The sequence below is a fragment of the Aquarana catesbeiana genome, linkage group LG03 (genome assembly GCF_042186555.1).
Source record: "Aquarana catesbeiana isolate 2022-GZ linkage group LG03, ASM4218655v1, whole genome shotgun sequence".
In the NCBI taxonomy this organism is placed as follows: Eukaryota; Metazoa; Chordata; class Amphibia; order Anura; family Ranidae; genus Aquarana; species Aquarana catesbeiana.
The window spans coordinates 733264036-733287808 of record NC_133326.1 but is presented as its reverse complement, the minus strand read 5'-3'; the positions used below and the strand labels follow the sequence as shown (position 1 = coordinate 733287808).

General features: G+C 42.3%; 1 protein-coding gene across 1 annotated transcript in view; it reads right to left on the bottom strand.

The window, feature by feature from the left end:
* Window positions 1-22317, bottom strand: part of LOC141134393 (uncharacterized) — a 56784-nt gene extending 34467 nt beyond the window's left edge. Inside the window, exon 1 of the mRNA XM_073623958.1 lies at window positions 20738-22317. Within this exon, the coding sequence (XP_073480059.1) occupies window positions 20738-22302 (1565 nt within the window). The 5' untranslated portion in view covers window positions 22303-22317. The remainder of the gene's footprint in view (window positions 1-20737) is intronic.
* Window positions 22318-23773: the final 1456 nt, after the last annotated feature.

Here is a 23773-nt window from a genome sequence, read left to right as displayed (position 1 = left end):
TATGACCCCTGGCTTGTTCCATTGACTTTGTTACTGCTTGCTGTCCTGTGTATGAACCCCGGCCTGGCTCCTGACACTGCTCCTGGTACTCCCTGCTGCACGACCTCATCTGGTACTTCAGAGGTACCCCTGCCTAGCAGTCTACCCTGCTCGTCAGCTGCCCACCAGTGGACTTCTCTTCTTCATCTCAGCTTGCCGCAGCCAGCAACCCCTGCCACTTTGAGTATAGCTCCCCCTGTGCCACCTTCAGGGGGCACTCTACACTTAGTTGCAAGGGAAGCCCTCCCAGCATTTCAGCCTCCGATCAGGTACGTGATAGTATCATGCAGCCAGTAACATCAGAGGCTGGCAGAGGTGCTTCCCCACTCCAGACTCTGTGCCAGCAAGTTTCTGCTCTTACCCAAGCAGTGACGAGCCTACAAGGACATTATTCCCAGTTAGAGATTCACCTTCAGAACCAAACAATGTCTCCTATGATGGTTCCACCCCCTGAACCAAGGGTACCTACTCCTGAATGCTTCTCTGGTGACCGTAGGAAGTTCTGAGCATTCAAGGATACCTGTTACCTGATACCTGGCCCTCCAACCAAGAACTTTCTCCCTAGAAACTGTTAGGGTGGGATTTGTTATTTCCCTGCTGTCCAATGAACCTCAGTCTTGGGCCCATCAGTTATTGTAAAAAAGGGATCCCGCTATTAATTCAGTGGACTTGTTCTTTGAAGCCATGTCCAGATTATATGACGATCCGCAATGCATGGCTACTGCTGAGGCCGCCCTTCATGCCTTGCGGCAAGGGCAGCGCCCTGTAGAGGATTATATCATGGACTTTAGCAGTTGGGCTGCCAACATAGGGTGGAATGAGGCCGCTCTCAGATTCAAATTCCGGCTTGGCTTATCTGAACTTATCAAAGATGAACTTGCATGAGTAGAGTCCCCAACCACATTAGAAGGACTCATCCAGCTAGTCGTCCAACTAGATATGCGCCTGCGGGAGTGACAGTCTGAACGTGCACGATCCCTCCGGCCTTCTTGGATGACGCCTACAGTTCCAGCCCTTCCTGCACCCTCCACTCCGGTCACGTCCAACAAAGGGCCTATGCAAATAGGCGCAGTTCGCTCTGCTCTGACCCCTAACGAGAAACGTCATCGCCGGCAAGCCAACCTATGTTTCTATTGTGGAGAAGCCGGACATATCCATCTCAATGGTCCAAAAAGGCCCAGTAGATTTCCTTTCCGCAACTCCAGTGGCCTCCAAGTCCTGAAACCTTCTCCAACTCATCTTGTTCTCCATATCACATTACAGTTGGCAAGAGGAGAGGTCAGACTTCCAGCATTAATCGATTCATTTCCCTGGCTAAAGACTTTCAGATTCCACTTCGGAAGAAGGAACAAAACAATTTATTTAAAAAGGGGATAATTGCACTTACATCAAAAAGCATGGGAACTGTTCCCATGACTATGTCCAATAGGACGAAACGTACGTCGGAAGGCTGACGCGCTGACGTCATCGTTTCTCATCTCGTCTGGAACGGGTGTACACAGTCCGGCCGGCTGTTTTGTTCGTATATGCTTTTATCCATGCTTTTTGATGTAAGTGCAATTATCTCCTTTTTAGATAAATTGTTTTATACTGATTCACACTATGGAGAATATATCTTTTATTTCTCTGGGTCTCCCCTGCTGATCATTTGGATTCACTGGACAGAGGGTCCTGCCTGTCCATCCTCTGTGAGGAGATTGAAGGTTTTGTCTCCACTGAGTGGATATCTATATACAAGCTGATTTGTAGCTTGCTTTTGGTAAGCGTGCATTTTTACAGGTGGTGGATTTTTGCACTAGGTGTTTGCCGATGAATTTATATTAGTCACCATTCGAACATTGATTTGGCTACAGGGATCTCCTTTCCTTTAATCATCGTCATTCATCCCTACAATTTTATGTCATCACAATTGATCTTGGTTTCTCACCACTTAAACCAAAATTTGGTTTTGGGACTTTATTTTTTCTGTTATCAATACATATTTTATATTATTATTTACTGTCACTTTAAATGATTGATTTTTATATATGCTCATTCAATTTTATTTTGTTTGGTCTTAATCACATTAGTATACCAATTCAATCTTGTAGCGCGGTTTCTATAGATTATTTGGATTTATGTATTTGTGTATGCCTCACAGTTAGAACTGCAGCTTATGTATTTTTCACATTTGGGAAGCGCGGTAATTTTGATATTTTTCCAGACAAATTCAATATCTAGTGAAGTGGAAGGGTTACTCAGGAGAGCTCTTGGGAACCCGCAAATGATGTTCATGCCCCTAAACTGCTACGTGAATTCTTCAGAAGATATCCGGAGAAGCAAGCACGCCTGGGCATCCGGAGGCTGCCCCTTGGGGGGGGCACTGTCAGGGACTAACCCGCAGGAGAACTGACATCTATGGCCAGCAGAATCCTGTATCAACTAACACAAATTCTCCATCGCTAATGCGTGCGCGCACTCGCGGGCGAGAGCTGCCAGGACAGTATAGTCTTCTGTGTGCACGCGCGCGCCAAAGCGCACACGTGTGCGCCAAATTACACGCAATACGTGAGAGACTCCAGGCGCCAGTACACTATTTAAAGCATGCTGCAGCAGTCACCAACTGCTACATGATCTTCAGCTTCTTGTATATTCCTGAGTTCCTGTTCCTATTGTCTTGGATTACCTGCTAATGACCCAGCTTGCTTGACCTATCTTCTCAGCATTGACCCCGGCTTGACCCTTGGCTTGTTCCTGTTACTCCGCTCTGATCTGCTGCCCTGTGTATGACCCCTGGCTTGTTCCATTGACTTTGCTACTGCTTGCTGTCCTGTGTATGAACCCCGGCCTGGCTCCTGACACTGTTCCTGGTACTCCCTGCTGCACGACCTCATCTGGTACTTCCAAGGTACCCCTGCATAGCAGTCTACCCTGCTCGTCAGCTTCCCACCAGTGGACTCCTCTTCTTCATCTCAGCTTGCCGCAGTCAGCAACCCCTGCCGCTTTTAGTATAGCTCCCCATGTGCCACCTTCAGGGGGCGCTCTGCACTTAGTCGCAAGGGAAGCCCTCCCAGCATTTCAGCCTCAGGTACGTGATAACCCGAGTCCCCAAACACTTTTTATGACAATAACTTGCATATATATTAACCTTTAAAATTAGCACTTTTGATTTCTCCCATAGACTTTTAAAGGGTGTTCCGTGGCTTTCGAATTTGCCGCGAACACCCCAAATTGTTTGCTATTTGGCGAACGGGCGAACAGCCAATGTTCGAGTCGAACTCATGTTCGACCCGAACATAAAGCTCATCCCTAGTCCCAGTGATCGGGAACAGTGATCTCTGTCAGGTCCCAGTGATTGGGAACAGTGATCTCTGTCACGTCCCAGTGATCGGGAACAGTGATCTCTGTCACGTCCCAGTGATCGGGAACAGTGATCTCTGTCACGTCCCAGTGATCGGGAACAGTGATCTCTGTCATGTCCCAGTGATTGGGAACAGTGATCTCTGTCATGTCCCAGTGATTGGGAACAGTGATCTCTGTCACGTCCCAGTGATCGGGAACAGTGATCTCTGTCACGTCCCAGTGATCGGGAACAGTGATCTCTGTCATGTCCCAGTGATCGGGAACAGTGATCTGTCACGTCCCAGTGATCGGGAACAGTGATCTCTGTCACGTCCCAGTGATCGGGAACAGTGATCTCTGTCATGTGCCAGTGATCGGGAACAGTGATCTCTGTCATGTCCCAGTGATCGGGAACAGTGATCTCTTTCATGTCCCAGTGATCGGGAATTACTTTTGGTCCTTTAAAAAGTGGGAGGCACATATACAAACTGTTGTAATTCCTACACCGTTCACCTGATTTGGATGTAAATACCCTCAAATTAAAGCTGAAAGTCTGCAGCTAAAGCACATCTTGTTTGTTTCATTTCAAATCCATTGTGGAGATGTATAGAGCCAAAAAGATTAGAATTGCGTCGATGTCCCAATATTTATGGACCTGACTGTATAAGCAATCATTTTTCTGAATGAAAACTATTCATTCAGTGTTTACTATTATGAATAGCTGTGATTGGCCCTATCTGTATCATGTGATCTCAATAGTACACAGTAAGGGGCATGAAACAAAGCCATTTATTGTGTACAATTGTTATGTGATCTGCTGTGATTGGCCACAGTGAACACATGGTACTGGTAGCAGGCCAATACAGTGATCTGTTGTTAGACACAACAGGTGACAGATCATGCTGGAGTGCGGCCTGTGGGGTACCCACGAGGTGCGATCCTGGGAGGACATCATATGACATCCTCCCAGGATAATAGGGATCCTGCCTGGCCGTCATATTACAATAGGCTGGATGGAAGGGGTTAAATATTCTGTACTAGATAACTGGGCAATGCCCTGGCAATAACTTTAACCGTAGCATTGTTAAACCAAATTACACTGGATGCAAACAGAGTTAAAGTATTGCCATTAACTAAACCAAGAAAATAAAGGTCCTCATGTGCACACCATGCATACAGCTCCAATAGTGGATGAGCATATACGTTCCTGACAATGGGGTACCCCTGCAGGTGACTATAAAGTATTGGCACCTAATAGTGTTGGCCAGCTTTCATTGGGGCCCTTCTGTAGGTGGTGCATGTGTTGCTGTCTCTTTTAAAGTGAGCAATAGATGCTCAGTAGGCTGCCGAACAAAGAGCAGTCTCTATTGCCTGTACTGGTTGGGATAAACACGGATGGTCAGCTCACCCCTCCTGCTGCACAGAAATCGGGTCCAGATCATTTGGCAGTCTGCAGATCTCTGAAGTCAGGTCCCGGCAGCTCAGTCTCTCAGCTCTGGTGTAGACACTCACACACCAGCAGTGAATGTGCCAATCAAACAGCAGGATTTTTTAAGGGCGTAACTCACACAAAATATATTATACTTTCATAAATTTTATTACAGAAAAAATATGAAGTTAAAAATTAATTGAGAACAATACATTCAAATAACCTCCATGTGCCATAGACATTTGTACATAACTTATCCATTTCCAGAACTTATGGTCATCTCCACCTTCACAAATTAATTTGTACAAATGTATCCCACTTTTATATCCTATGACTGAGCTTGATGCGTTTCCTGGATTGTCATCCGCTTCTTCAGGCAGAAAAATAATGGAGGATTGTTTCAGATTCAAAACTACAAAATGTTCCAAAAGAAGAAAAGAAAACTTTATTTGTACAACAAAGAGTGCTGATGCTTTGCTATAGAAACCTGGAAACCACCATTGGAGCTGCTACACCATGATAGGAGAATCCATTGGGGGAGACCAAAACCCCCCACCCTCAATGATTATCCTTCTCATTCCTAGAAATTCTTTAAGGCAGTGGTTTTCATCCTGCTCCTCAAGTACCCCCAACAGGCCATGTTTTGTTAATTTCTCTTAGATAAAATAGCTGTCCAATATGCCAAGCCATTGACTCTGATTTAAAGTGGATGTAAACCCTCCATATACCCAGTGATGTGAACAGCCTCAGATGATACACAGAGATGAAACAAACCCCCCTATATAAGTATTACATGTATATCTGCTGTCTTCAGCTTTATTTATTCTTTACAAAGTTCACATGTTATTACAGATTTTCTCTTCCTGTTCAGCACTGGGAGTGAAGTCTGGGCACACAGCCAAGACAGCTGATTGGAGGAAAGGCACACACCCCCCACTCCACATTGGCAAAGGAAGGAAGGAATGTGAAGAGCTATGCTGTGAGAAGGCAAGCTCTCTGCTAATCTATTTATAGCAACCTACCACAACACCAACTTCAGGCTGCTTTTATCTCCTGTCTCGGAGAACTTGTCAGGCTGATAACAGTAGAACGGAGCAGGAGGAAGCCAAGGGATTTGGTGCTTTGAAGAGAGATAAGAAAACACTGCAGATATATGTGCCCAGCTCACATTTCATGAATCGGGTACCGACTGGCCACTGTATATATACGTCATTACTAAAGATGGATATCTCGGTAACAGCAGCAACTTAATGGTTTAACATGGAATGAAAATTACAGTTGGATAACATGTGATGTTTCCAACCTGTACTCTTCAATTCCACATGCTCTGGGTCTACAGGCGGTATCCTTCTTCTTAAAGAGATCAGGAAACTTCTCTCTGGCTTCACAGGAGTTCATTATCATGTGCCTGGAATATCTCCTTACACATAACTTTTTATGTTCGACGGGGACTTTTACCTCCAAAAGTGCGGGGCCTCTATGGGAGCTAAGTTCTCACCATCCCTGGCCAATTTGTATATGGGATGGTGGGAGAGGTCCCGCATTTTTGGACCTGAAAGTCCCCGTTGAAAAGACACTGCATTCTATTGTCAATATATAGACGATCTCCTGTTCATTGTCTCTGAGCCACACATCTGTTTAGATCAATGGTTGGAGTATATGAATGATAATGCTTTAAATTTAAAATTTACAGGACAACATGAACCAAAGTCTATAGAGTTTCTAGATGTTAAGCTCACAGGAGACAACAATGAAATCATTTCAAATCTCTATAGAAAGCCCACTGCGGGTAATACTCTTCTACGTGCAGACTCTAGCCATCCGACCCATACCATCAAAAGTATTCCAGTGGGCCAATTTCTAAGGCTGAAAAGACTATGCACCAGACAAATAGATTTTGAACAGGAGGCCATACATATGTCAGCTAGATTTGAAGCTAGGGGTTACCCCAGGTCAGCTATCAACAGGGCTTTGTCCATTGCAAATAAAACACCTCGGGCCAATTTGCTAATGGACAAACCCAGTAACCACAGTAGACGGAATAGATCAGAAAAATCCCATTTTGTTCCAACATTTTCCACTCCGTACAGTGCTGAATTTCATAAAATAAAGAAAATAGTTACCAAATATCTGCCGGTGTTGTCTAACGATCATATCTATTCTCAAATTTTAAATAAAGGCATATGTACGGTATTAAGGAAAGCACCTTCTTTAGGTGGACTTTTGTCCCCTAGCCTTTACATTAGCAAAAAACAAACTGCTCATTGGCTGCAGTTTAAGGGAACATACAGCTGCGGTGGTCGGTCTTGCACATATTGTCCCTTCATAAAAGGGGGTGACACTGTCACATCTACTTCAACAGGCAAATCATATAAAATACAGTCCTTCATCAATTGCAACACGCGTTACATAGTTTATGTCATCACATGTACCATTTGCTCTATTCAATATGTTGGCAGGACCACTCGCAGACTGAGGGATCGTCTTTACGATCACCTCTATGACATAGAGAAGGAACATGCCACTAACATTGCTCGCCATTGGGTTGATATTCATTTCAAGGATACTTCCAGCATGACCATTCAAGGCATTGAAAAAATTGTTAAACCTCCTAGAGGTGGGGACAAATTTGGCATATTGTGCAAACAAGAGGTTCCGTGGATTTTTAATCTAAATACTAGACGTTCCACCGGCCTCAATTTTGAATGGGACGTGTCCCACTTTTATCAATAGATATGCACCGTGTTATGCCCATGTGTATCCCCAATTGAATCCAAATAACATATTGATTGATTTAGGTCACATTGACTCCCACAATATCTCACATACATGTGTGTCTATCGTGATACCTTAGCCTAAATTTATTTAGTATATGACGTAATGCTCCCTGGTTTATATTTGTCAGTGGCCATCTTTCACTTCGATTTTTTGTTTTTTGTTCTTCCGATTTGCTATCAATTTTGTGTATTTTTCCATGTTTTTTTCAATTTTTTTCGATGTTTTTTGATTTTTTGCGATTTTTTGCGATTTTTGTGATTCTGCGACTTTTTGTGATTTGTGCGGTTTTTTTTTGTTTTTTTGTTTTTTTTTGTGATTTTTTTTGCGATTTTATATATATTTGGTGATCCATTGCTGTTTGTGATCTACTTAGAGCCTGGAAGTTTAAATTATAGCTTTTGTAACAAAATTATCATCTTAATCATGTTATTGCACCATGTATAGAGAGACTATGTCTCCTACACATCTATCCACACAATATCTGTTGATTTTCTAGGGTTCTTTGAGATTCAACTGAGAAAATCAGTAGCGTGACCACCTTTCCCATAGCAGTTACAGGCACAACGAGATCATTGCTCTTTGTTTCCTGTTCCTTACATAGCCATCCAGGTAATATTTATAGATCTCTATAAATTTTGGACCACCGTCTGAAGTTTACGTTATTTAGCACATATAGCTAGTCTATTAAAAAAATGTTACCGTAACTCCTTTAGGGTCCCTCTCTATTTTCCCACCTTTTCCATGCACCATTTAAATGCTTCCCCATCTTGGCCGTTTGTTGCAAATTTGAGATATATTTTTTGTTTATGTATCCAATATGAATGGATTCCAGACGTCGTTGAATGGGGCTTGCGTCCTTCTTGAGTGCATGGATTTATGTGGGAATAATGATTTATACATAATCATTTTTAAACGAAAATCAAGATTTTATTTACACAATTTTCAAATGTAATTAGGTTTATATATTTCAGGATGATGTGTATGTGTATATATATGCAGTTACCAAGACATAATTGATAGTGCTGGGAATAGGATTATTGGTATTTTCGAAACAATTTCTTGTATATGTTATTTTGCGATTTTGTATGGTTTCAGCATGTTTTACATTTTTACAAATTTTGTTTATCATCATTTATACACAAGTTTTCCTTTGAGATTATTTAGCATTTATGATTTGAAAATTAGTGTTGTTACTTTGTACTTTGCTATTGTTTAATATTGTTTTAGTATTTATCATGGTCTTCATCCCAAGGTTATGGATGTACACAATGGGAGAAGTTGAATAATGCGAATAGTAAAAATAATCATGTGTCTAGCGCATGTATATACATATATATATATGCGCATTGGTTCACTTAGTAAACTTTTTTAGTTTGGTGGAACTTAATAGGCATTATTACATTGTCATGTTATCTTGTCTTCAAATTTTGATTTAAAATTCAACTTCACATCCCAGGTGTCTCCTATCTCTTGGGTGTCGGTCTAGAGTTTGATTATGTGGGCAGGTCTCTATTTGAGACCATCTCTGGATTGGCTATCAAAACCTGAAGTCCCTATATATACCCATGATCAAACTTTAATCATTCAGTAGGGTTGTCCCGATACCACTTTTTTAGGACCGAGTACAAGTACCGATACTTTTTTTCAAGTACTCGCCGATGCCGATTACCGATACTTTTTTTTTAATGTCACGTGACATTTTTTTTTTTGCTATTTTTTTTTGGGGGGGGGGGGGGTGAACGTTGTATGTGTGTGTGGTTTTTTTTTTGTTTTCTTTTACAATTTTTATTTTTTACAATAATATTTTTTTATTATTTATTGTTTTTTTTTTTTTTTTTTTTTAAATCAGCCCTGTTGGGGGGCTTTGGTGAGATATCAGGGGTCTTAACAGACCTCTGATATCTCCCCCTTGAGACAGAGAAAGAGACAGAGGATAGAGATTCCCCAGTCCCTTTCTCTGCAGCCTCAGCTGCACTGAGAATGAATGGAGAGATGACAGCGGCTTCTCTCCATTCATAAACTGACACATCGTAATCACAGAAGATTACAATGTTTCAGTTATGTGAATGGACAGAGTCAGCTGACTCTATCCATACACAAAGGAAGGAGGGGGAGGACGGAGGAACTGAGGGGGAGAACGGAGGGAACAGATGAGAGAGGAATGCAGGGGACAGATAAGGATAGAGGAACGGAGGGGGAGAGATAAGGAGAGAGGAACGGAGGGGGAGTACGGAGGGGACAGATAAGGAGAGAGGAATGCAGGGGACAGCGGAGAGGCACAGAGGAACAGAGGGGGCACGGAGGAGGATGCAGTGACAGTCAGCTGTGACCGATCACCACTGTATGTCACTAAAACTGGTGAAAGCCGCGGGGGGAGAATCTTGTAACTCCCCCACGCGCCGATCACAGCTGTCCTCTAGGTATCGGGGGAAGCATCGGGAGCATTTGCCCGAGTACAAGTACTTGGGCAAATGCTCGGTATCGGTGCCGATACCGATACTAGTATCGGTATCGGGACAACCCTATCATTCAGCTATGAATAAGCGCCATGATGGGGCGTGAAACATGTTAGCTATCTTTCCTGTTCCTCCCTGTACATGAGGTGACTGCATTTGGATTTTATTTCTTCATATCAATAAAGATGTCTTCTATGGTGTGCGGCCGTCCAGGATATTTTTCTCTTTCCTGCTGCCACAACCGAGGTATCCATCTTTAGGGCCGGCGGTTCTGTACACGATAATGGTGGTCTCTGTGGCGGGTTCGCCGCGAGATCACCGTTATCGGCGGCGGAAGAAGTGCCACCCCCCTCCCGCTGCTCTCCCGCGCCCTCCGCCGCTTACCGATCGGGTCCTTTCCCTTCCTCAGTATGGAGACGAGTGAGGCTAGGATGGCGCCCACCCGTTTCCATACCATAGGACGGCCGGAGCGACGTCATTATGTCAGCTCCGCCCACTTCTCTTAAAGGCACATTTTTTTTGTGTCATTTTTTTAAACAACTTTTTTTCTTTTTTTTTTTGCATTAAAGTCTAAATATGAGATCTGAGGACTTTTTGACCCCAGATCTCATATTTAAGAGGACCTGTCATGCTTTTTTCTATTACAAGTGATCCCCAAAAAAATTTGGATCACTTTTATTCCTATTACAAGGAATGTAAACATCCCTTGTAATAGGAATAAAAGTGATCCAATTTTTTTTTTAAGCAGTGAAAAAATAAATAAAATAAAGTAAAATAAATGATAAAAAAAAAAAAAAATTTAAAGCGCCCTGTCCCGACGAGCTCGCGCGCAGAAGCAAACGCATACGTGAGTAGCGCCTACATATGAAAACTGTGGTCAAACCACACATGTGAGATGTTGCCGCGACCAGTAGAGCGAGAGCAATAATTCTAGCCCTAGACCTCCTCTGTAACGCAAAACATGCAACCTGTAGAATTTTTTAAATGTCGCCTATGGAGATTTTTAAGGGTAAAAGTTTGACGCCATTCCACGAGCGGGCGCAATTTTGAAGCGTGACATGTTGAGTATCAATTTACTTGGCGTAACATTATATTACACAGTATAAAAAAAAATGGGCTAATTTTACTGTTGTCTTATTTTTTTATTCAAAAAAGTGAATTTTTTCCAAAAAAGTGCGCTTATAAGACCTCTGTGCAAATACGGTGCAAAAAAAAAGTATTGCAGTGACCGCCATTTTATTCTCTAGGGTGTTAGGAAAAAAACCATATATAATGTTTGGGGGTTCTAAGTAATTTTCTAGCAAAAAAAAAAATTTTTTAAACTTTTAAAATTGTTTTAAACATGTAAACACCTAAAATTCAAAACGAGGCTGGTCCTTAAGTGGTTAAAGCACCTGTGCAAGATAAAGGAAAACCTGCAAACATGGCCTTTCGGGGGTAGTTGAGGATTCAGACTGAGGTTGGGAACCACAGTGATTATATATATATATATATATATATATATATATATATATATATAGAAAAAACACATGGAACGATGCTTGATGCCAAAAAGTGTCCTTTTACTGAAAAAGTTAATTCATTGAATATTTCAAAATACAAGCAAGCCATGTTTGGTATCTATTTACTCAGCGTAACATTATCTTTTATATTACAGCAAAAATTGGGTTATCAATTGTGTTTTTTGCATTACAATCAAAGTGTATTTTTCCCAAACAATTTGTGTTTCAAAAATGGCAGTGTAAATAACGCGTGACATAAAAAATTGTAACAACCACCATTTTATTCTTAAGGCCCTTCCTAAAAATATATATATATATATATATATATATATATATATATATATATATATATATATATATATATATATGAACATCAGGTGGGTTACCCTCTTATCTTGATATCCTTGTTCAATCAAGGCACCGTCAGGGTGGACTCCCAAAACTCCACCATAAAAGATAGAAAAAACACATGGAACGATGCTTGATGCCAAAAAGTGTCCTTTTACTGAAAAAGTTAATTCATTGAATATTTCAAAATACAAGCAAGCCACTGTACAGTTCCGAGCACAAATCGCTCTTCGTCAGGCTTTTCAGGCTGTGTGTGAAAAGCCAAACCACACTATGTTCTTTTATCCACACCCAGTCTGATACACACCTGTGTTCACTTAACTAATTATCCCTATACAAAACACCTAAAACCATTCCAATATTTAACCCTACTGAATAGACCTACTACCCAAAAACCATCCTAAATTCCCCAATGGGGGATAATTTACAAGACAGGTTCATCATATTACATCTCAAATATCATCATCATATCACTTGTGAACCAATTATATTATCTCATTTCATTAACTCGGTGTTTTGCAAATATTTATCATGAATATACATATGTTACTATTCTTGTTCCTGTCTCAAAATTCTTCATGGATTCCAGTTGATATTCTGCTATCTAGTATTTCCAACGGGAGCCTTTGTGATCAATCTAAAGAGAATATAACATATTCAAAATAGTCATACCTTCTAATCAATCTCGCACTGTAAATTTCTAAACAAACAAAAACAAATCATAGTCCCTGTTCATACCATCAGGGTGCAGGGACTGTAATTTGTTAATCCACCAAACTTCACGTCTTTTTAGTTTCAAAATCCTATCACCCCCTCTTTTGTCATGGGGAATCTCTTCTAAAACCATAAAACGTAGATCGGTGTCTTTGTGACCCATTTCTGAGAAGTGACGCGATACAGGTAGACTTGATTGGGGATGTCTAATTGTACTACGGTGTTGTGCGATACGGTCTTTAATTTTTTGGGTTGTTTCCCCCACGTAAAGGAGATTGCAGGGGCATGTGAGAATGTAAATCACATATGATGACTGACAGGTATAAAAGCCGTTAATTATTATTTTCTTGTTAGTCCTAGGATGAGAAAAATTATTCCCTTTGATAACTAGATTGCATTGAATGCAATTAAGACAAGGGTAACAGCCTTTTCTTTTACTGCCAAGAAAGGTCATCTTTTTCTCATCCTGCCTCTCAGGTTTGAATTCGGATCGCACTAAGAGATCGCGCAAAGTTTTATTGCGCCGGTATGCCTTCATCGGAGTTAACTGAAACTCCTCTATATGAGGATAGGATCGTTTCAATATCGTCCAATGTTTTCTCAATACATTAAAGATCCTATCGCTATAACTGTTGAACTGGAAGACAAATGGAATTCTAGGTTTATCAGCTGAGTATCTCTTCCTATTGGGGATTTCAATAGGGTTCGAGATTTTATTTAATTCGTGTCGGATTAAATCTTCTGGATAGCCCCGCTCCTTAAATTTGCAGCACATTTCATCTAATCTTTCATCTTTAACTGTAGTATCACTCACTATTCGCGTCACTCTGAGAAGCTGGCTTCTAATAATAGAACTAAAGACATGAGGGGGATGATAACTGTCATATCTCAATAACTGATTCCTATCTGTGGGTTTCGTGTATATGTCAGTTTCAATCCGTCCCTGTTTTATGTATGCCCGTATATCTAGAAAGGGGACCGAATCTCCACCAATATGAATTTTGAACTGAATATTTGGTGAAATACTATTAATCATCTCATCAAACGTTTTGAGTGATTCAATGTTGCCCCGCCATATGACAAAGATGTCATCTATATAGCGCCACCAAGTGGCGCAATATTCCCGAAAAAGGTCATTCACAGGACTAACAAGAAAATAATAATTAACGGCTTTTATACCTGTCAGTCATCATATGTGATTTACATTCTCACATGCCCCTGCAATCTCCTTTACGTGGGGGAAACAACCCAAAACATTAAAGACCGTATCGCACAACACCGTAGTACAATTAGACATCCCCAATCAAGTTTACCTGTATCGCGTCACTTCTCAGAAATGGGTCACAAAGACACCGATCTACGTTTTATGGTTTTAGAAGAGATTCCCCATGACAAAAGAGGGGGTGATAGGATTTTGAAACTAAAAAGACGTGAAGTTTGGTGGATTAACAAATTACAGTCCCTGCACCCTGATGGTATGAACAGGGACTATGATTTGTTTTTGTTTGTTTAGAAATTTACAGTGCGAGATTGATTAGAAGGTATGACTATTTTGAATATGTTATATTCTCTTTAGATTGATCACAAAGGCTCCCGTTGGAAATACTAGATAGCAGAATATCAACTGGAATCCATGAAGAATTTTGAGACAGGAACAAGAATAGTAACATATGTATATTCATGATAAATATTTGCAAAACACCGAGTTAATGAAATGAGATAATATAATTGGTTCATAAGTGATATGATGATGATATTTGAGATGTAATATGATGAACCTGTCTTGTAAATTATCCCCCATTGGGGAATTTAGGATGGTTTTTGGGTAGTAGGTCTATTCAGTAGGGTTAAATATTGGAATGGTTTTAGGTGTTTTGTATAGGGATAATTAGTTAAGTGAACACAGGTGTGTATCAGACTGGGTGTGGATAAAAGAACATAGTGTGGTTTGGCTTTTCACACACAGCCTGAAAAGCCTGACGAAGAGCGATTTGTGCTCGGAACTGTACAGTGGCTTGCTTGTATTTTGAAATATTCAATGAATTAACTTTTTCAGTAAAAGGACACTTTTTGGCATCAAGCATCGTTCCATGTGTTTTTTCTATCTTTTATGGTGGAGTTTTGGGAGTCCACCCTGACGGTGCCTTGATTGAACAAGGATATCAAGATAAGAGGGTAACCCACCTGATGTTCATATATATATATATATATATATATATATATATATATATATATATATATATATATATATATATATATATATATATATATTTTTAGGAAGGGCCTTAAGAATAAAATGGCGGTTGTTACAATTTTTTATGTCACGCGTTATTTACACTGCCATTTTTGAAACACAAATTGTTTGGGAAAAATACACTTTGATTGTAATGCAAAAAACACAATTGATAACCCAATTTTTGCTGTAATATAAAAGATAATGTTACGCTGAGTAAATAGATACCAAACATGTCAAGCTTTCAAACTGCACACGCTCGTAAAATGGTGCCAAACTACGATACTTAATCTCCATAGGCAACGCTTTAATTTTTTTTACAGGTTACCAGTAGGGATGAGCCCGATGTTCAAGTCGAACATCGGGTGTTCGCCTGTTCGCCGAACAGCGAACAATTTGGGGTGTTTGCGGCAAATTCGAAAGCCGCGGAACACAATTTAAAAGTCTATGGGAGAAATCAACAGTGCTAATTTTAAAGGCTTATTGCATGGTATTGTCATAAAAAGTGTTTGGGGACCCTGGTCCTGCCCCAGGGGACATGTATCAATGCAAAAAAAAGTTTTAAAAACAGCCGTTTTTTCGGGAGCAGTGATTATAATAATGCTTAAAGTGAAACAAAAGTGAAATAAAAATTTAAATATTCCTTTAAATTTCATACCTGGGGGGTGTCTATAGTATGCCTGTAAAGTGGCGCATGTTTCCCGTGTTTAGAACAGTCCCTGCACAAAATGACATTTCTAAAGGAAAAAAAATCATTTAAAACTACTTGCGGCTATAATGAATTGTCGGGTCTCGGCAATAAAAGTCATTGAAAAAAAAAAACCGGCATGGGGTCCCCCCAAAAATCGATACCAGGCCCTTTGGATCTGGAATGAATTTTAAGGGGAACCATGAACCAAAATTTTTTAAAAAAATTGCGTGGGGGTCCCCCCAAATTCCATACCAGGCCCCTCAGGTCTGGTATGGATATTAAGGGGAACCCTGCGCCAATTAAAAAAAAAAAAATGGCGTAGGGGTCCCCCTCAAAATCCATACCAGACCTTTCAGGTCCGGTATGGATTTTAAGGGGAACCCCGCGCCAAAATTAAATAAAATGGCGTGGGGGCCCCCCAAAAATCCATACCAGATCCTTATCCGAGCATGCAACCTGGCAGGCTGCAGGAAAAGAGGGGGGACGAGAGAGTGGCCCCCTCCTTAACCATACCAGGCCACATGCCCTCAACATGGGGAGGGTGCTTTGGGGTAGCCCCCCCAAGGGGCTCATCCCCGCAACCCATGCCCGGTGGTTGTGGGCGTCTGCCGGCAGGGGGCTTATCGGTATCTGGAAGCCCCCTTTAACAAGGGGATCCCCAGATCCTGGCTCCTGCCTTTTTGAAATGGTAACGGGTACATTGTACCCCTACCATTTCACAAAAAAAGTGTCAAAATGTTAAAAAACCACAAGCCACATCTTGGGACAAGTCCTTTATTAAAAAATAAAAATGTCCCATGAAGTCCATTCATCTTCTTTTCTCGCTCCGCCGGAATGAAAAAAAAAAACCTGAACGCTGCCACTGATCCGCCTCCATGGGATACACCCGCCATAATAACCGTCCTCTCAGGTGACAGTTATTTTATAACTGAGGGCGGGGGCACACAGTGATGTACCCGGGTGACCCCGCCCCCTCTGATGCACAGGGACTTCCCAATGGCTTCCCTGTGGCATCAGAGGGGGGCGAGGTCACCCAGGTATATCACCATGTGGCCCCCCTCAGTTATAAAAGAACTGTCACCTGAGAGGACGGTCATTACGGCAGGTGCCTCCCATGGAGGCAGATCGGTGGCTGCCTGCGGGGGTTTTTTTTCGATCCGGCTGAGCGAGAGAAGATGAATGGACTTTGTGGGACATTTTTATTTTTTAATAAAGGACTTGTCCCAAGATGTGGCTTGTGGTTTTTTAACATATTGACACTTTTTTTGTGAAATGGTAGGGGTACAATGTACCATTTACCATTTTAAACAGGGGGGCTGGGATCTGGGGGTCCCCATGTTAAAGGGGGCTTCCAGATTGCGATAAGCCCCCCACCTGCAGGCGCCCACGCCATTTTTTTTTTAAATTTTGGCGTGGGGTTCCCCTTAAAATCCAAACCAGACCTGAAGGGTCTGGTATGGATTTTGAGGGGGACCCCATGCCATTTTTTTTAACAAAATTTGGCACAGGGTTCCCCTTAATATCTATACCAGATCTGAAGGGCCTGGTATGGAATTTGGGGGGACCCCCATGCATTTTTTTTATTTTGGTTCGGGGTTCCCCTTAATATTCATAGCAGGCCCAAAGGACCTGATATGGATTTTTGGGAGGACCCCCATGCCGTTTTTTTTCAATGACTTTTATCTGTATTGCTGAGACCCGACAATTCTTTATAGCCGTGAGTAGTTTTAAATGACTTTTTTTCCTTTAGAAATGTCATTTTGCTGTCAGACTGTTCTAAACACGGGAAACATGCGCCCCTTTACAGGCATACTATAGTCACCCCCTAGGTACAAAATTTAAAAGAATATTTCACTTTTATTGTTTCACTTTAAGCATTAAAAAAAATCACTGCTCCCGAAAAAACTGCAGTTTTTAAAACTTTTTTTGCATTGATCCATGTCCCCTGGGGCAGGACCCGGGTCCCCAAACACTTTTTATGACAATAACTTGCATATAAGCCTTTAAAATTAGCACTTTTGATTATTCATGTTTGTGTCCCATAGACTTTAACGGTGTTTGCGTGTTCAAACAAATTTTTGCCTGTTCGCATGTTCTGCTGCGAATCGAACGGAGGGGTGTTTGGCTCATCCCTAGTTACCAGTTTAGAGTTACAGAGGAGATCTGGTGATAGAATTATCGCTCTCACTATAACATTTGTGGTGATATCTCACATGTGTGGGGCAATCACCATTTACATATGTGTGTGCAACTTACATAAGCGTGTGAGCACAGGGGCTGGGGACACTTAAAAAAAATATGTATTATTATTATTTTCTTTTTTTAAACTATCCCTTTATTTATGTATTTATTTTTTATCACTTTTATTGCTATAACAAGAAATCCCTTGAGTCAGAAATAAGACATGACAGGTCCTCTTTATGGAGAGATGTTGGGGTCTATAAGACCTCAGATCTCTCCTCTACCCTTGAAAGTATGAGAAAAAAAAATCATTGATCTCTGCTTTCCAGGAAAAAGATGGCAATGTTTACATATGCCAGAACAGGAAGTGACATCACAACGTCACAACTGGCCTCTCAGGACCATAGTGATGGCCAGGGACCATCCAGTCCACAGCCAGCTCTATGGAAACCCGGGGGCATTTTCAGATCGAGTACCGGGCTCCCCGATCACACAGGAGAGCCTGGAGAGGCAGCGGGAGGAGGGGATGTCCCCTTCCGCTGGCTGTAAAAGCAATCCAGCAGCTAATCAGTCACTAGGATGACTTTTACATGACAGGAAATCACCGGCTGAAAAGAAAGATACCGGGATGATGACTGTAGCTGCAGCTACAACCACTGAAAGTCCAGGATGTCATATGACGTCCTACAGGTGGGAAGTGGTAATGCGGTGGATGGTGCACGGTACTGCAGAGTGTGAGACCCGGAGCAACCAATCAGAGGGTGTGACTGCAGGCAGCACTGTGATGTATATCAGTGATCAGCATGTTCCCCGCTCTCACCCTCTTCTTGTCTATTCTACATATTACCAGACTAATGTATGATGTGTCTCTGTAGAATATCATCTTCTCTGTTGGGGAAGATGAGGAGGGGAGACCCAGGCTCCGTTAGAGAGATTTCCTCTCACTTCCTGTCCTGGTGACAATGGAACACAGACATATACAAATCTGACAGGGGCTCCAAACCTTCCCCTTCCTTATTATACTAAACAGATCATTCTTATGTCAGTCTGTGTTCCTGTAGAGAGAGAGAGTTCCCTCATTTCCTGTCTAGATAAATGTTGTCACCGGGACAGGAAATGAGGAGAAAACTCTCTAATGGAGCATCGGATAGAAGTAAAAACCTGACAGGCTGCAACCCCGCACAGAAGGACGACATGTGGGGGAGGGGCAAGAGGAGAGAGAGGAAGGGGTGGGACAGAGGGAGAGAGAGGTGGGAGAGGGGCAGGAAGGGGCAGGGAGGAGAGAGAGGAGGGGAAGAGAGAGGAGGGGAGGGGCAGGGAGGAGAGAGAGGAGAGGAGGGGCAGGGAGGAGAGAGAGGAAGGGGAGGGGCAGGGAGGAGAGAGAGGAGGGGCAGGGAGGAGAGAGAGGAGGGGGAGAGGGGGGTGGGGCAGGGAGGAGGGGGAGGAAGAGGAGGGGCAGGGAGGGGAGAGAGGAGGGGGGTGGGGCAGGGAGGAGGGGGAGGAAGAGGAGGGGCAGGGAGGGGAGAGACAAGGGGTGACCCCATCCATCCCATCACAGTGACCATACCCCACCCCCTATGTCTAATCATGGTGCCGCCCCACACAGAGGGATCACATGTGGGGGAGGGGCAGGGGGAGGAATAGTTTTCTGTTTAGAACTTACAGAGAAAGTATTATGTCAGAGTGTCATTGGATAGATAGATAGACAGATAGGCCACACCCACCCTCACTGTGTAATTGGAATGTTAGTCCCCATACACACTATTAGATTTTCAGCAGATTTTTCTCTTCAGATTACAGAATCCATGTAGTGTGAGGGTCGGCCTGATTACATATAAATTTAATCCTTTAAGGTGTGACCTCATATTATACGGTTTTGGTAAATCTGAAGACAAAAATCTGCAGAAAATCTAATAGTGTGTAGGGGGCTTTAGACCCGGTTCCCACCTATGCCGTTTGCTTTTGATCCGTTCCTGTCGTGATTTTTTTGCGGTGCGGTTTCTGTTTTTCCACATTCATCTTTGATGCATTTTTATACTTTTTTTTGGACAATTTGTTGTCGGGCAGATTAAAAACACAAAAGCCATAAAATCATAGTAAAAACGCACTACATGCTTTTCTGCAGCTTCTCCATTGAAGTCTATTGAACCAAAAACGCACCATTTTGTATTCTAACAATTCCCTGACCCTTTCCAAAAACGCATGGGCTGAGAAAAGCCTGGATGTGAAGCATGTTACATGGACTGTAGTGTGTGGTGTAAAGAATGCCATAGATGTGAACCAGGCCTTACTCTAATTCTATTACTAGAAGCTCTAAGCTCTCAGTCACATCTATGGCATTTTTAGTGCTTTTTTGCATTTTGTAGATTTGCACTACAGTCCATATAACATGGTTTCCTATGGAAGACGTTCTGTAGTGCAAATCTGCAAAATGCAAAAAAGCACTAAAAATAATCCAGCGCATCCAAATCGGGACACAAGTCATATTGTAATTTAATGTTATTAAAAATGACCTTTCCTTTTCAATCTGCAGTCGCTGTAATTTTCTGTAAATACAATATGGCCACCTGGAGTCGCTGTGTACACAGAGAGTGCACTGACCACACCCCCCAGAAACATCATTTCCTGCTTGTGTGATTGGCTGACTGATTTTCCCAGAAGTCTGCACTAAGATACAAGTCAGATTTCAGGCATCCCCTGCAACACAAATGTCATTTTTGGAGAGATACTTCCAAAAGGGAAATCACATCTAAAGGGATGCAGACCCCGCCACTTTCCTCATTAGAGCCCTGCAGGTGCACAGCTGACTGATAATTATGAAACCCCGCCCATTAGACCCACTCAGGATAGGGGCAGAGAGGAACAAACAGGGATTTTTTTCAGAATAGCAAAAGGTTGGAATCTGCAACAAAAGTTGTTATGATCCTTACAATGTACAGAGATCACCCCGAGGGGAATGTTTATTTCTCAACAAAAGTGGAGTTACGTTTTAAATTAATTCCAATGCTTTGTGTGACATCACCAGACTGTGGGCGGAGTTCTCACATCTCCCGCCTCCTCCCACATATCTTTATACAACCATCATATACACGTAACCCAGCATGGAGGGGCTCAGTGAAGGTGGTGGTGAAGGTGTGGAGATGTCGGATTGGGTCACACAGATCATAAAAAGAGATCTGCCCGGCCTCATAATCCAGATATATCCTGACTCTGTTACTGGAGAGATTGGTGGGTAAGAGGATCAATTTACTGTCATGTCTCACCTTATACTGATTATTATACCTGACCAATCCCCAGGACTTCTTATTCCATCCAATCCTTGACTCCCCCCCTCTCCTCTCTATACTGGGGTAACACATCCCGACTCTCCAGTTCTCTGACCCCCAGACATCCACATCCCAGTAATGTCTCCCTGAGGAGAAACTCTGACTGCTCAACACCTGATAATACTGGAATCTCTCTGGTGTTTCTGGGAGATTCTGGTTCCTATCTGACCTGGTTACAGTTTTCCTGTCATCTGATATCTGTAGACATTTATGAGCTGTGTTTCCATCCAGTAATATGTCTGCAGCTCCCTGTATATAGAAGTATACATTTACCTCTGTTATTATATCAGATAAACCTGTGTGTAAGACCCCCGCCACATCCAGACCCCCTCCATCATGGAGGAGTTCCTCATGTCTCTCTCTGTCCTCATTATCTCCATCCTCAGTATCACACAAGTCACCTGTATCTGATTCCTGTAAGACAGTCAGTGGATCCGTCATGTTACACAGCTCCTCAATGTGACGCATCTTCCTGGACAGCTCCTCCTTCTTTATTTCCAGATCCCGGATGGAGATGGAGATCCGCTCTGCCCTCCCGGAGATGTCCCTCAGGATTCTCTTCTCCAGGTCTTCCAGATGTCTCCTGAGATCTATAAACAGGGCAGTGACTCTCTCGGTGTCACCAGGTGCTTCTTCTTCTACTTTCCTCCTGTGTTCCTGCAGACTCTGGACTCTTTCCTCCGTCTCCTTTCTCTTTGTCAGAAGTTTCTGCAGAACATTCCTCAGTGTCTCCTTCTTCTTCTCAGAAGCCTCATCAAGTGACTCCATCTCATGTCCTTTATGTTCTCCAATCATACAACAAGAAATACAGATACAGGTCTCATCCTCAGTGCAGAAATACTTTAAAACTTCCTTATGGATGGAGCATTTCCTGCTCTCCATGGACAAGGTGGGGTCACATAAGATGTGTTCTGGGGACTTTTTGTGGACTCTCAGGTGTTTATCACACAGAGAAACCTCACAAAGCAGACAGGATCTAACAGCAGGTACAGGAGAGTCCACACAGTAAGTACAGAAGACCCCGGACTCCTCCCGATCTGGGTGAGCAGACAGGAAAGTCTCTGCTATGTTACGTAGTGAAATGTTCTTCTGCAGTGCAGGCCGATCCGGAAACTTCTCTCTGCATTCAGGACAGGAATATCCTCCAGACCCCCCCTGTGTATCCAGCACACGATCGATACAGACCCGGCAGAAGTTATGTCCACATCTCAGCATTACAGGATCGGTATAAATGTTCAGACAGACGGAACATTCCAGCTCAGCTCTCAGATCACCAGACGCCATCGCTGACAGCAGAAGAGAAACGAAACTGAAAGTCTCTGACACCGGAGAGGAATGCGGATGGGGGTGGGGTGACTTTAGGGTTGCCACCTTTTCTTCAAGCTAAACCTGAACACTTTACTGGCACATTTTTTTTAGTATTTACAATAGACAATAGATTGTAAAAGCGAGAGTAGACAGGGTAGTGAGATGTAAACCAACAGACTTTGAGGGATGGGAAGGATGCGACAGCATGTTTGCTTTTATGTCAGTCAGCTACATTTTTTTTTAAATAACAATTCTTGATGGTACTTTACTATGTGAGTTCCTTTTCTTCTTAAAGTGCTTATATGGATTTTTATCTGTGAGATCTGCTTGCACTGTCTTTGATGCTTAGTGTGGCAGTTGGCCCATGGATATATGCTGTATTACCTTCTGATTTGGGGGGTCAAAATTAAGGGGGGAGCCGCTGTCTTTAGGTGTGAGGCATGGAAGAAGATTTAAAAACTTTAATATTTTTTCATATGAATGGACATAAGTTTTTGCACAGTTGGTGTTTATATAAATGAATTGAATGTACAGTCAGGTCCATAAAAATATTAGGACTTCCACACAATTCTAATCTTTTTGGCTCTATACACCACCACAATGGATTTGAAATGAAACAAACAAGATTTGCTTTAACTGCAGACTTTCAGCTTTAATTTGAGGGTATTTACATCCAAATCAGGTGAACGGTGTAGGAATTACAACAGTTTGTATATGTGCCTCCCACTTTTTAAGGGACCAAAAGTAATGGGACAGATTAACAATCATCCATCAAACTTTCACTTTTTAATACTTGGTTGCAAATCCTTTGCAGTCAATTACAGCCTGAAGTCTGGAACACATAGACATCACCAGACGCTGGGTTTCATCCCTGGTGATGCTCTGCCAGGCCTCTACTGCAAAAGTCTTCAGATCCTGCTTGTTCTTGGGGCATTTTCCCTTCAGTTTTGTCTTCAGCAAGTGAAATGCATGCTCAATTGGATTCAGGTCAGGTGATTGACTTGGCCATTGCATAACATTCCACTTCTTTCCCTTAAAAAACTCTTTGGTTTCTTTTGCAGTATGCTTCGGGTCATTGTACATCTGCAATGTGAAGCGCCATCCAATGAGTTCTGAAGCACTTTGCTGAATATGAGCAGATAATATTGCCCAAAACACTTCAGAATTCATCCTGCTGCTTTTGTCAGCAGTAACATCATCAATAAATACAAGAACCAGTTCCATTGGCAGCCATACATGCCCACGCCATGACTCTACCACCACCATGCTTCACTGATGAGGTGGTATGCTTTGGATCATGAGCAGTTCCTTTCCTTCTCCATACTCTTCTCTTCCCATCACTCTGGTACAAGTTGATCTTGGTCTCATCTGTCCGTAGGATGTTGTTCCAGAACTGTGAAGGCTTTTTTAGATGTTGTTTGGCAAACTCTAATCTGGCCTTCCTTTT